This window comes from Danio aesculapii, chromosome 3 (genome assembly GCF_903798145.1).
Source record: "Danio aesculapii chromosome 3, fDanAes4.1, whole genome shotgun sequence".
NCBI lineage: Eukaryota > Metazoa > Chordata > Actinopteri > Cypriniformes > Danionidae > Danio > Danio aesculapii.
In genome coordinates this window covers 9679218-9693486 of record NC_079437.1, presented here as the reverse complement: position 1 = coordinate 9693486, position 14269 = coordinate 9679218, and the positions used below count along the sequence as shown (strand labels likewise).

General features: G+C 34.6%; 1 protein-coding gene across 1 annotated transcript in view; it reads left to right on the top strand.

Moving 5' to 3' along the window:
- LOC130217188 (adenylate cyclase type 9) overlaps positions 1 to 4216 on the top strand; it is a 128845-nt gene extending 124629 nt beyond the window's left edge. The window contains 3 exon segments of the mRNA XM_056449249.1: positions 2466 to 2489; positions 2578 to 2870; positions 2873 to 4216. Coding sequence (XP_056305224.1) covers positions 2466 to 2489; positions 2578 to 2870; positions 2873 to 3864 — 1309 coding nt within the window. The 3' untranslated portion in view covers positions 3865 to 4216.
- The last annotated feature ends 10053 nt before the right edge of the window (positions 4217 to 14269 follow it).

Below are 14269 nucleotides of genomic sequence, written 5' to 3'. Positions count from 1 at the left end.
ACTTAAAGGGTTAGTCCTCCTTAAAATCAATAATTTACTAATTAATTCAAACAGTTCTTGGCGCATATGCGAATGTAGTCCAAATGTAGTCCTCTTGCTTTGTTTACAAAAGCTTGATCGTGTGCACTTGGATAGCAGGTCAGGTGACGCAGTTTGCGGATACTGGTTATTGCGTCCCTTGCGCATTTGTCATTAAAGCAACCGGACTACATTTGGACTACATTCACACATGTGCTTGGGATATGTTTGACTAGGCTGGGATTAAAGCTAATAATATTATAAATAATGTTCACAAGACCTCAGTGTGTCATCAGGAGCCACAGCTATTGATTTGGACTCGTTTTTGTGTTATTTTTAATCTAAAAAAAACCTGTCACCATCTTGTACATGTAGGTGAAAAAATTAATGGGAAATTAACATTTTTGGTTGAACTATCCGTTTAAAAAAATTGTTACACATAGTAGAATTAAAATCTAACTTTCCTGTTAATTTACTCACCCTCAGGTCATTGAAGATGTTGGTGATTTTTTTTCCCTTGCGTTGAACATTGAGATTTTTAGCTGAATCTGTGACCCTTGGTGATTCATGTACAGTAATGGAAATCAATGGTCAGTCGTGTTTGAGATTAAACATGTACAAACAAGCAAGTACAATACAAACAAGTCCAAAACAGTCCCATTGTTGCTGGTAATACACTAGATATGCTTCCATCTACCTATTTGTATGTGCATTTTGGATTATCCCATAAAAAAATCTTGATGGAAATGTCAAGATGCGCATAGATTTTAAAAATGCATATGAAGTGGGATAAGAAAAAATGTGCATGAATGTTAGGAAGTATAGGATTAGCACTGTAAACATTGCTACAACATGCTGTGGACTACAAACCTCCAGCTGTTGCCGTGATATCAAAATGCAGATATGGTGTAAACATCACTTTAATATCATTCAGTTAAGTTTAATTTGAACAATTAAAAGCATATTAGGCATCAAACAACATCACATTCTCTTTAAAAGTGTCCTCCTAGGCTTCAGTTCATGGCACCAGGTAAACACAGTGGGGGCTTCCCTGCCCTACTTCAGCCTATGTAACTCAGTGAGTGATAAAACAATGCAGTCGTCTGTAGCGCACTCTCGTGTTGTCATTAACAGAGTTGTCCTGGTACTGAAGTTTTAAAAACGGCCATTTCCTGCTAACATTTAAGCGCTGCTGAGCGCGTTCTTAAGCTGCTAATTTGCCGTAGTGTTCACCAGTGCTCAACAGAAATGACTGTGATTGGCTAAGAAGGTCATCAGTTCACATCACTTTACTGAGTGTAAACACAGATATGCGAACACTAGAGCATTTTAAAGCTGCAAAGATCAATCGAGTCATCAGCGGATTGTGTTTGTACTCAGTAAACAGCGGAGAAGTGTAGTGAACTGATGACCTTTATGGCCAATCACAGCACGGGTGAACACGATGGCAAATCAACGGTGTTGCGTTCAACAGTGCTTAAATGTTAGCGGGAAATTGTGGGTTTTTATAAATTTCAGTATTGAAATTCAGTATCGTGACAGGTCTAATAGAGTAAAAGATTCAGTTCATTAAATTGAGTTTGATGAATGGCATCTAAACCGTGTGTTTGGGAAAGAAAACGCGAGCTAATTAGTGTCATTTGCCTTAACTAAGTTGAAAATGAGGTCTGATATCTCTTTTTTATTTACACTTTCCATTCAGAACGGACCTTCGGGTCAATCAGAAGGTGGTGAAATGATAAATCTGTGTCGATTTCTCTTCTCTGATAAGATATACAGCCATGTACGTAACATTTCTGTGTGACTCAGACGATACTTCCGGGTTTCTTCCCACCGCAGCCTCGTTTTTAATGGCGGCCGCGTCAAATCAGTTTATTATTACCTCCAGAACTGTCTTGAGTGTACCCCAAAGAGCGCCTCATGCCTCCAAAAACAACTGCAAAGTCATTGTGTATCATCTTCATCTTCTGAGACGCAGGTAATTTATTATAGAAAAATGCTGAGGTACCTCAAATTTAATTTCTCTTTTTGATATTTGAAGCCAGTTTATTAGGAAGGGGCAAATTTGGTCTCTTTGGCTCAGTGGATGGAAACGCTTCATTTTACTAATCTTTTATGTAATATTCCAGTTTTGCACATAAGCTTATTTTACATCTTTGGATGGAAACATAGCTACTGAGGCCTTATAACGCAAAACGATGAGGCTGTGCAAGAAATTAAACATTATTTACAATATTATTAGCTTTAATCCACAGCCAGGGCAAACAGTGTGGGCTTCTGGTCAATTTATGACGTATTTACAACATTTATTTGAAACTTTTCTTAATATTATAAATGCCTTTACAGTCACTTCTGATATATTTAACTGAATTAAACTGAATAAAACTGTTTATTCATGACAGATCATTAACTATGATACTAACATTTCAATGTTATGTTTCTTTTAGCACTTGGGAGCATTTCTTTATGAGGCAAGTCTACAATTTCACTTTGATGTTTAATCCGAAGCTTTTAAGTTTTTGTTTAAACTCTTAAACTCTCTTTCTTTTTATCAACCAGATCCAATGACCTCAACAGCAGCATCAATGACATCCAATCTTCCTCAGACGAACCGTCCCGTCCACAGGATCTGCTGGGTCCGGAGGCTTTGGTGGCCTTTTTTCTGTTGCTCCTGCTTGTTTGGTTTCTCAACCGCGAGTTCGAGGTGAGCTACCGACTCCACTATCACGGTAATGTGGAAGCAGATCAGCACCGCATCAAGATCCAAAACATGCGCGACCAGGCAGACTGGCTCCTGCGCAACATCATCCCCATCCACGTAGCCGAGCAGCTGAAAGTGACCCAAAGCTACTCCAAAACCACGACAACGTTGGCGTCATCTTCGCCAGCATCGTCAACTTCAGCGAATTCTACGAAGAAAGCTACGAAGGTGGGAAGGAGTGCTACCGTGTCCTCAACGAACTTATAGGAGACTTCGACGAACTTCTGCGCAAGTCCGACTTTTCCAACATCGAGAAGATCAAGACGATCGGCGCCACCTACATGGCAGCATCCGGGCTCAATACGCAACAATGCAGCGATCAAAACTACCCGCACGCCCACTTACGAGCGCTCTTCGAATTTTCTCTGGAAATGATGCGAGTGGTGGACGACTTCAATAAAAACATGCTGGGCTTCAAGTTCAAGTTGCGAATTGGATTCAACCACGGACCGCTCACCGCCGGAGTCATCGGCACTACTAAATTACTCTACGATATCTGGGGCGACACGGTGAACATCGCTAGTCGAATGGACACTACTGGTGTTGAGTGTCGCGTTCAGGTTAGTGAAGAGAGCTATTGCGTGCTTAGCGGAATGGACTATGAGTTTGATTACCGTGGTACAGTCAATGTGAAAGGCAAAGGTCAGATGAAGACCTATCTTTACCCAAAGAGTGCAGATAGTGGACCTGTGCCTCAATACCAACTCTCGGTCTCTCCAGAAATTCGAGCGCAGGTTGATGGCAGCATCGGACGTTCGCCAACTGATGAAATCGCTAATATGGTCCCTACAACCAGTGCCAGTAGAGTAGGTGCGTCTTTCTCTGTGAGTTCAGGACTTACTGGACAGGGCTATGCTGGTAGAGACTTCCCTGAGAAGGTTTCTGTAAGCAACGGTACATCTAAGACTCAACGATCTGCGTCCGCTGTTGGTCTGACTTGCATACCAGAAACCAACCTGAGCGCAAGTACCACAAGTTTTGAAAAACCAGCAGACCCAACTTTGACCTCTCCTGTTTGGGTGGAAAACACCATTGGAAGAAAGCAGGGAGAAATAGCGTACATGGGTGAAATGACAAAACTTTGACTGGAAAACAAGCCAACGGTGTTGGTCGTAACCCTTTAAACGTGGGCCTGCAACCCTCTGAGTTTGTAGAGATAGGCATGTTCATGCTAGAGTAGATTTGCATCCGTGTACGTGGAGTGGAGAATTCAAGCACACAACCTTAAAGTGTTTTTACTTCTTGCTGAAGCAGGAGATGCTTTCACAAGTAGTGGTGTTGACGGTGTAAACCTCAGAGGAGCCGCATGAACCATTTTGACATGGTTAGATGCTTTGGGACGACACAGAACTTAAGAAGTCCCTTACGTAGAATGCACCAACATGACAAATATACTATAGTAATTTATAGTAAATACTTTAGTGTTTTTGAACCATACTTGAATTAATCTGCTGTGGTGATTCAATAGTTGCTATGCTAACACAACAGCTATAGTAATATCAACAAATCACCAAACCTGCAGTATTCTACAGCTATAGGGTGTATTACGCTACAATACACCACAGTTTACTGTAAAAACTAATGCATACTACAGTATTTATTACAGTTTATTAGTTAACTACAGTTAACACTACAGTGTGCTGTATTAAAGAGCCCCTATTATGCATTAAAAAGGGTCATATTTTGCTTTTGGGGGTCTCCAACAACAGTCTGATATGCATGCAAGGTCAAAAAATACTTTCATTGTCTTAAAATATGCATTTATTTTTTACCTAATTATCCTAACAACTCCCATATGATTCGTTCAGCGATTCATTTGTACCGAAACTCTTCCTTAGCGCGATGCTAATCTGCGCTGATTGGTCCCATGACCCAGTCTGTTGCGATTGGTCGACTGCGTTCAGCCCGAGACATGCCCACCACAGCTTATCAACATTATTGAAGTAGTCAGAGTGTATGTGTGAGCCCAGTGCAGGAGTGTATTAAAGCAATGCAGTTAAACACCAGCATATTGCTCTATTCTTAACCATAAGTAAAAACGACACACATTCAGTATTAATCCACACAGTGGCAAAAGCTGAACTATTTTGAAACTTGTCCGGCGCACGTTTGTAGGAACAGCTGACTGTGGCCAAAGCAATGACAAATGTCAGAGGATTGCGAGCTCACAAATGCATTTAAATCCATGAAGATAGCTGCACATGTCGCGTTTTCAAGGTGGTTTTAGACGCAATATGAGACTATAAAGAGATAACCAGACACAGTACAAGCCGCGTGGAGCGGTTACAACTAACTAAACATAATTAAATACAAATTTTGCAAGCTAGACAAAACAAGGAGGCATCCATTTTAATTGCACTTACACTTGTAAAATGGAGGAAGAAACTGATCCATGAACTGTGTACTGATAAAGTTCCTGTCAAGCTCTGACAAAGTCCCATCCATCAATAGTCTTTTCTGATCCTTCCTTTAACCAATGGCCGACGAATCCCCCGTTGCAAGGTAGATTATTGCATGAAGCACTAGAACGTTCCCTCGTTAATGTTCACTCAACTTCAGTCCCGTTCAGTCTCACACACTCTGCACTCTTGCACTCTGCAAGCGTTTGAAGGGAAAGGCGCGTTCATGTTTTACCGGATCCAGCCACTTCATATTTGGTATTGTTTCAATACAGGCCAAAGATCCGGACGAACGACGAATCATTTAAATGACTCTCAGTCGAATCTTTTAATAAAAAAATACATATTTTAAAACAAGGTGCACTTTCAGATTTAAACATCAGCTGGCTGTTTTCATTCACTGTGTTGCATACTGCATGGAAGGTCACCCATAATAGGGGCTCTTTAACAAATATTGTGGTAACTCTTAAGTTTAGGTCACAATTTACGGTATTAACAAACCATTAACTACCACTACCAGCTTAATAAACTACTAATTAGCTGCTTATTAATAGTTAATAAGGTAGAAGTTGGGTTTACACATTTTCATACACTATACACTGCAAGCAAACAATGCTTTTCTTAGAGATTTTGTCTTGTTTCTAGTCCAAATATCAAAAAATTCATAAATCAAGAAGCACCTTCTAGACAATTAAAAAATATTGTTTTGTTTTCAGAAATATTAAGTCAAAATTAAGTGAGTTTTCCTTAAAACAAGAAATGAGTCAAAATTAAGCAAGATTTTCCTTAACAAGAGAAATGAGTCAAAATTTTGCAGCTTTTCCTTTAAAATAAGAAATAAAAAGTCAAAGTTAAGCAAGTTTTCTCTTAAAACAAGAAATAAAGTCAAAGTTAAGCGAGTTTTCCCTTAAAACAAGAAATTTTAGGTCAAAATAAAGCAAGTTTTCCCTTAAACAAGAAATATTAAGTCAAAATTAAGCAAGTTTTCCCCTAAAACAAGAAGTAATGATTCAATATTACGTGAGTTTACTATTAATAGTAGTGAGTACCACTACTAGCTTAATAAACTACTAATTAGCTGTTTATTAATAGTTAATAAGGTAGAAGTTGGGTTTAGGTTTAGGGTAGGATTAGGTATGCAGAATTTCAGAAGTTCATACTTTATAACTGCTAATGAACAGTTAAAACTTAATAATAGTAAGAGTAAGTAACAGTAGTTAATAGCATGAATTGTGACCTAAACTAAAGTGTTACCAAACTTGTAAATACTACAATATATAGAGTATGATAGACTTTACTAGCATAGCTCAAAAACACTGAAGTATTTACTGTAAAGTACTGTAGTATTTTTAAATGTGGGCAGTCATTCGCATTTCTGCTCATTTCATTTTTTGCCACTCTAGCTCTGCCTTTGGTGACATTATGTTTTTCTTTTGATGAAGTGCCTTTAGGATGACAACATTACGTACGAGGCATTTTTAAAAAGAAGGATTTCTCAATCAAATCTTTACTAGCTACCGATCTAAAAGAGTTAGCATGTACATTTGATGTTAGAAAACGCTTTTGTGGAAGTCTTTGATATCTTCGGGAATATTTGTAGACTTTTGAGTTCTCCGTGTTGAATGTTCATTGATTCGAGCCTATTTTAGAAAGCAGAACTGTATATTGCGATGAATGCAAGACCGTCGCAGTGAATGGTGCATGGCCAAAAGTGTCTGTAAAGAAGTATTAGCGAATCGTAGAGCAAGCTATGGCCTAAATCCACCTCCATTCAAGAATATCAAACATACATGAGATTATTCATCTCGCTTTATCTTGCTGCATGTATTACCGTCTGATTATGGCCTTTCTGTCCCTTTACTTGGTGATTTCTGCTTCATTCTGCAGGTTGGCTGACCAACACCTGAGGTTCAGAAGAGAAATAACAAGTTTTATAAGATCTCGGCAAGTTTGCCTTAATACTGATAGACTCATAGTCTTAAAACGACACACTCATAGTCTTAAAGGGGAAAAATGCATTCATACTAATCATAAGTTCACATTGTAAAAGCAAAAAAACTCATTTTGATGCCACAAAGTGTGAGAAACAGTGTTAACCAATAGCCAAATAAGACTGTTTTAGGCAGTATTTAGTGCAGCAATTCAATACTGGTAAAGGTTTAGGTGATAAAAGTTAGCATCTGCTTTAAAATCAAGTTGCTCTGGTCAGATATTTTCCTCAAAAGTGGGTTAAATGTTCCAGATTCAGATCTGTCTACAACATCCAATCAGTTCCTGATGGATAAAGTTAAACCTGGAGCTTTATTGTTATATTTAATTAACTACTGTTATTGTCTCTTTTATTTTAGTTTTGTGCCATTTTGAGCAAAAAAAGGAAGAGTTAAAGCTAGAAAACAATATTATATTTACCTATCTTTAAAATAGAGTTCACCCAAATCTGAAAATTCTGTCATTCGTGTAATCATTTACTCACCTTTCTCTTGTTTCAGAACTGTTTGACGTTTTATCCCTTTATGTTATATACTTTTAAGAAAGCTGGAAACTGGTAACCATTGACTTCCATATATTTATATTTCCTACTATGGATCGCAGAGGACACCTTGGCGTCAAAACGACATCAAAAAATCATGTCAAAAATCAACAAACTTGTCAAATATTATGAAATTTCTCAATGAGTGTGTTCACATCTGGAAGGTGTATTTATTACATCTGCATTACATCTATTGGATGTCTCATTTTAGATGTTAATTAGATGTGTTGAAAATGTCATTAAGATGTTTATGATTGAGAATGTTTGCTAAATAGACCTTTTAGTGACATTTATCACATCTCTGTACAAAGCAGATCTTTGTACGTACACCACAGGATGTCTCTTTGTTGTGTGTGTTTACATCTGGAAGACGTATTTATTATATCTGCGTTACATCTACTGGATGTCTCATCTTAGATGTTACATAGATGTGTAGAAAATGTCTTTAAGATGTTTGCTAAATAGACCTTATAATGACATTTATCAGATCATTATACACGGCACATCTTTGTACGTACATCACAGAGACGTCTCTTTGTTGTGTGTTTACATCTGGAAGATGTATTTATTATAACTGTGTTGCATCTATTGGATGTCTCAACTTAGATGTTACATAGATGTGTATGTCTTTAAGATGTTTATGTAAAACATGTTTTTTTACATGTAAAAAAAACCCATTAAAAATCAATTTGATGTCAAAACCTTAACGTCTATTTGACATCCACACATTGACGCCATTTTGACCACCAAAATAACGATACAAAAGTATTATAAGATTTATTAATCTGAGACCTTCAATTACAAATCACAAATTTACACAGAATTTGATATGTCTACAATGCATGTGAACTGCCTCGATATCAAAACAACATCAAACTGATATCTAACATTGCCGTCGAAAAACACGCCAAAAACTGATTAAAAGACCTTCGCAAATGTTAGATGTCTATTTGATGTCATTTTGACATCAAGGTAGTTTACATGCACTGTAGAGATACAAAATTCAATATAAATTTGAATTTTAAATTTAAGGTTTCAGATTAATAAATCTTATATTTGTGTCATTATTTTGGTGGTCAAAAGGGCATCAATTTGTGGATGTCAAATAGACGTCAAGGTTTTGACATCAATTCGGTTTGCAATTTTACATTTTTTTATGTATTTTGGCATAATTTTATGTCGTTTTGACAGTGATTTTTAGTGGTTACTGGTTTCCAACGTTTTTCAAAATATCTTCTTTTGTGTTCAAAACTCGTACTCGCACTTGATGGTAAGTAAACAGGGAGTAAATTTAAGTTTTTGGGTGAACTATCACTTTTAAATTAAATTTAAAATAAATAAAAAGGATGTTGCCAATTTTATTGAAGAAGAGTTGTAGGAACTGGCAAAAGTCTTACAATATATAACTTACAATACAATACAAACAATAATTTACTATATATTGAGGAGGCCAGTGAAATGTACAGACTTGTGTGAATATTAGAATAGATTAGACCATAGCCTTGACTCTGCCTGCTTGTATTTTGATGTGCAATAGTAAAGGGTAATAAATATGAGATATTAGCAAAACTGATCTGTAAAAGTAGATTTGAACCTTTTTCAATACAGAACTGTCGCTTTCTGAGTAACTTGCACTGAAACTGCATCCAGTGACTCTCATATGCTTTAAGAATTGATGTTTTTAACCTTTTGATAGCAGTTTGTCGTCTTTAGTTGTTTTCTCTTACCTGCCGGCTTTATGATGGACAACCTGTGTTAGTTTTAAAGGGTTGTGTGCTCAACAGATTTCATGTTGATTTTGTCATGTTTCACATTCACTGATTTTAATAAGGATTGTGCTCTGATTATACAATCATGAGGAAATGTGAAACCTTTTTGACCTTACTGTGAATTTGCTAATCAGTTTAAAAAGGGAGACTCATTTGACAGTATTTCTCATTGTATATATATTAGTGCCTTTTGCTCATCTAGAAATGACCGTCATCCTGTTAATCTGTTCATTTTCATACACTATACACTGCAAGCAAACAATGCTTTTCTTAGAGATTTTGTCTTGTTTCTAGTCCAAATATCAAAAAATTCATAAATCAAGAAGCACCTTCTAGACAATTAAAAAATATTGTTTTGTTTTCAGAAATATTAAGTCAAAATTAAGTGAGTTTTCCTTAAAACAAGAAATAATGAGTCAAAATTCAGCAAGATTTTTCTTAACAAGTGAAATGAGTAAAAATTTAGCAGCTTTTGCCTTAAAATAGGAAATAAACAGTAAAAGTTAAGCAAGTTTTCTCTTAAAACAGGAAATAAAAGGTCAAAGTTAAGCAAGTTTTCCCTTAAAACAAGAAACAAAAAGTCAAAGTTAAGTGAGTTTTCCCTTAAAACAAGAAATTTTAGGTCAAAATAAAGCAAGTTTTCCCTTAAACAAGAAATATTAAGTCAAAATTAAGCGAGTTTTCCCCTAAAACAAGAAATAATGATTAAATATTGCATCAGTTTTCTCTTAAAACAAGAAATAATGTCAAAATTAAGCAGCTTTTCCCTTAAAAAGAAATAATAAGTCAAAGTTGAACAAGTTTTCTCTTAAAACAAGAAATAAAAAGTCAAAGTTAAGCGAGTTTCCCCTAAAACAAGAAATAATGAGTCAAAATTAAGCAAGATTTTCCTTAACACGAGAAATGAGTAAAAATTCAGCAGCTTTTGCCTTAAAACAAGAAATAAAAAGTCAAAGTTAAGTGAGTTTTCCCTTAAAACAAGAAATAAAAAGTTAAAGTTAAGCGAGTTTTCCATTAAAACAAGAAATTTTAGGTCAAAATAAAGCAAGTTTTTCCTTTAAACAAGAAATATTAAGTCAAAATTAAGCGAGTTTTCCCCTTAAACAAGAAATAATGATTAAATATTGCGTCAGTTTACTATTAAAACAAGAAATAATGTAAAAATTAAGCAGCTTTTCCCTTAAAAAGAAATAAAAAGTCAAAGTTGAACAAGCTTTCTCTTAAAACAAGAAATAAAAAGTTAAAGTTAAGCGAGTTTTCCATTAAAACAAGAAATTTTAGGTCAAAATAAAGCAAGTTTTCCCTTAAACAAGAAATAATGAATAAATATTGCGTCAATTTTCTCTTGAAACAAGACATTTAAAGTCAAAATTAAACAAGCCTTCCCTTAAAATAAAAAAAATAAGTAAAAGTTAAGCAAGTTTTCCTTTAAAACAAGAAATTTTAAGTCAAAATTAAGTGAGTTTTCCCTAAAAACAAGAAATAAAAAGTAAAAATTAAGCAAATTTTCCTTTAAAACAAGAAATAATGAGTCAAAATTAAGCAGCTTTTCCCATAAAAAGAAATAATAGGTCAAAGTTAAGCAAGTTTTCCCTTAAAACAAGAAATTTTAAGTCAAAATTAAGCGAGTTTTTCTTAAAACAAGAAATAATGAGTCAAAATTAAGCAAGTTTGCCCTTAAAACAAGAAATGAGTCAAAATTATGCTGTTTTTTTTCTCAAAACGAAAGTCAAAATTGAGTGATTTGTCCATTAAAACAAAAAATAATAAGTCAAAATCAAGTGAGTTTTGTCTTAAAACAAGAAATAAGTCAAAATTAAGCAAAATTTACGCTTAAAACAAGAAATAATGAGTCAAAATTAAGTGAGTTTTCCCTTAAAACGAGAAATAATGAATGAAAATTAAGTGAGTTTTCCCTTAAAACGAGAAATAATGAGTCAAAATTAAGTGAGTTTTCCCTTAAAACAAGAAATAATGAGTGAAAATTAAGTGAGTTTTCCCTTAAAACGAGAAATAATGAGTGAAAATTAAGTGAGTTTTCCCCTAAAACGAGAAATAATGAGTGAAAATTAAGTGAGTTTTGTCTTCAGACAAGCTAAATAATCTGCCAAAGCAGTAAATAAAAAAATAAACTAGTTTTTGGTTTGGAATAAGATTAGTTTACTTACACAATTGGCATATTATTTTGCCTGTCATAAGGAATAACTCGCCTAATTTTAACTTATTACTGAAAACAAAAACAATTTTGTTACTTGTCTAGAAAAAGCTTCTTGAATTATATATATTATATGATATTTGGACTATAAACAAGACAAAACTCTTAGTAAAAAAGGTAGTAATTTCTTGCGTATGATAAATGCCATCAGATTTAGCATGATATTTAGCGCTGTGCCTTTTATTCAGAACTAACATGTTCATTCTCATATATATTTGAATGTGAACTACGCTTCATTTGTAAAGGTACATGATTAATATTGTAATTTTACTCCAATGTGCCATTCACCAATAAGTCATTTTGATTCTGTGATGATTTTGATACTCTTCTGGGGTTTTGCTGCCACCATAGCAGTCCATATATATTTTTAAAATATGTTACAGGGCACAAGTTTTGCTTAATAATAAAAGTGCCCTTGCTGTCTGAAATGAGCACACAACCCTTAGGGCTCCTCTGTTTCATAGTAGAGCAATATAAAACTTGATCCGACTAAATAAGCACTATCCGACTGAAGTTCAGGATGAGCTTGAACTTCAGTTCTCAAATTTACGTTTGTATCATATTCATACTCCTCGCAAACTTTTCATTGTTACTTTAGCTTGAAACGTGATTGTGAGCAAAGCATAAACGAAACAAAACACACTTTTAGGGTGAATGAAAGGGCTGAAATGATGCATGATAATAAAAGAAGAGCCACATTTTATTTTCAACCACCTCATTTGGCCCGGCTGATGATTACAAGCAAATTGATGTGAGAAATGTTCGTGCTTTAAATTTGACACACATGTGTGTGTTTTTAATAGACAAAAAAATCCTCACACACTGAGACTTCTTGCCAAAGAGTCCCTGATAGCACAAGTACATCACAGAGACGTCAATTTGTTGACGTATTTATTACACCTGCATTATGTCTACTGGATGTCTAATTTTGGATGTTATATAGACGTGTAGAAAATGTCTTTAAGATGTTTATGACTGGAAACGTTTGTTAAATAGACCTTTCAATGACATCTGAAAGACTGTAAGATGTATTTATTACACCTGCATTACGTCTATTGGATGTCTAATATTAGATATTAAAAAGATGTGTATATCTTTAAGATGTTTATGATTAGGAATATTTGTTGAACAGACCTTTTAATGACATAAGATCTTTGAATGCACATCACAGAGATGTCTCTGTTGTGTGCGTTTACATCTGGAAGACATATTTATTACATCTGCATTACGTCTATTGGATGTCTAATTATAGACGTTAGATGTGTAGAAAATGTCTTTAAAATGTTTATGATTGGGAATGTTTATTAAATAGGCATTTAAATGACATTTATCAGATCTTTGTACACTGCACATCTTTACATGCATAACAGAGACGTCTCTTGGTTGTGTGTTTACATCTGGAAGACATTACTCATTAAATCTCCAGTGTGTCTATTGGATGTCTAATTTAGGATGTTAAATAGATGTGTTGAAAATGTCTTTAAGATGATGATTAGAAATGATTGTTAAACAACTTTCAATGGCATTTATCTGATCTTTGTACACACAGTTCATACTGTTCAAACGTTTTTATAACATTTACATTTACAACATTTGCATTACCACTATTGGATGCCTAATTTTAGATGTTAAATAGATGTGTTGAAATGCCTTTAAGATGTTTATGACTGAGAATGTTTGTTAAATAGACCTTTTAATGACATTTATCAGATCTTTGTACTGTAATGGAAACATTACACATCTGTTTCGTACATCACAGAGACTTCTATTGTAGTGTGTGCTTACATCTGGAAGATGTATTTATTACATCTGCGGTACGTCTATTGGATGTCTCCTCTTAGATGTTGAATAGATGAGTAGAAAATGTCTTTAAGATGTTTATGATTGAGAATTTTGTTAAATAGACCTTTAAATGACATTTATCAGATCTTTGTACATGCATCACAGAGACGTCTCTTTGTTGTGTGTTTACATCTGGAAGATTAATTTATTTCATATGCATTATGTCTATTGGATGTCTAATTTTAGATGTTAAATAGATGTGTTGAAAATGTCTTTAATATGTTTATGATTGGGAATGATTGTTAAAGAATTTTCAATGACATTTATCAGATTTTTGTACGTACAGTACATTACAGAGACGTCTATTTGTTGTATGTTTACATCTGGAAGACGTATTTATTACCTATGTTTTAGGTCTATTAGAGGTCTCATCTTAGATGTTAAATAGACATGCATGTCTTGAAGATGTTTATGATTGAGAATGTTTGCTAAATAGACATTTAAATGGCATTTATCAGATCTTTGGTGACAGCAGATGATATCCAGATCAAGCGATCTGCAAAATATGTCCTAAAGATGTACATGTGCTATCTGGGGTGTGTTTATAAAGTCGAGAATGTATGATTTTTCTTTCATGGTTTCTTTAAATTTACGCCCATATACTCAGTCTGTATTCATGTGTATAAAGTTTCTCTTGTTTTACATATGCATTCACTGTGTTGACATAATTTTTGTATTATTTATACAGATGCATGTGCCATATTGTTACATCAGAGCTAATGGATGAAAAGGGAA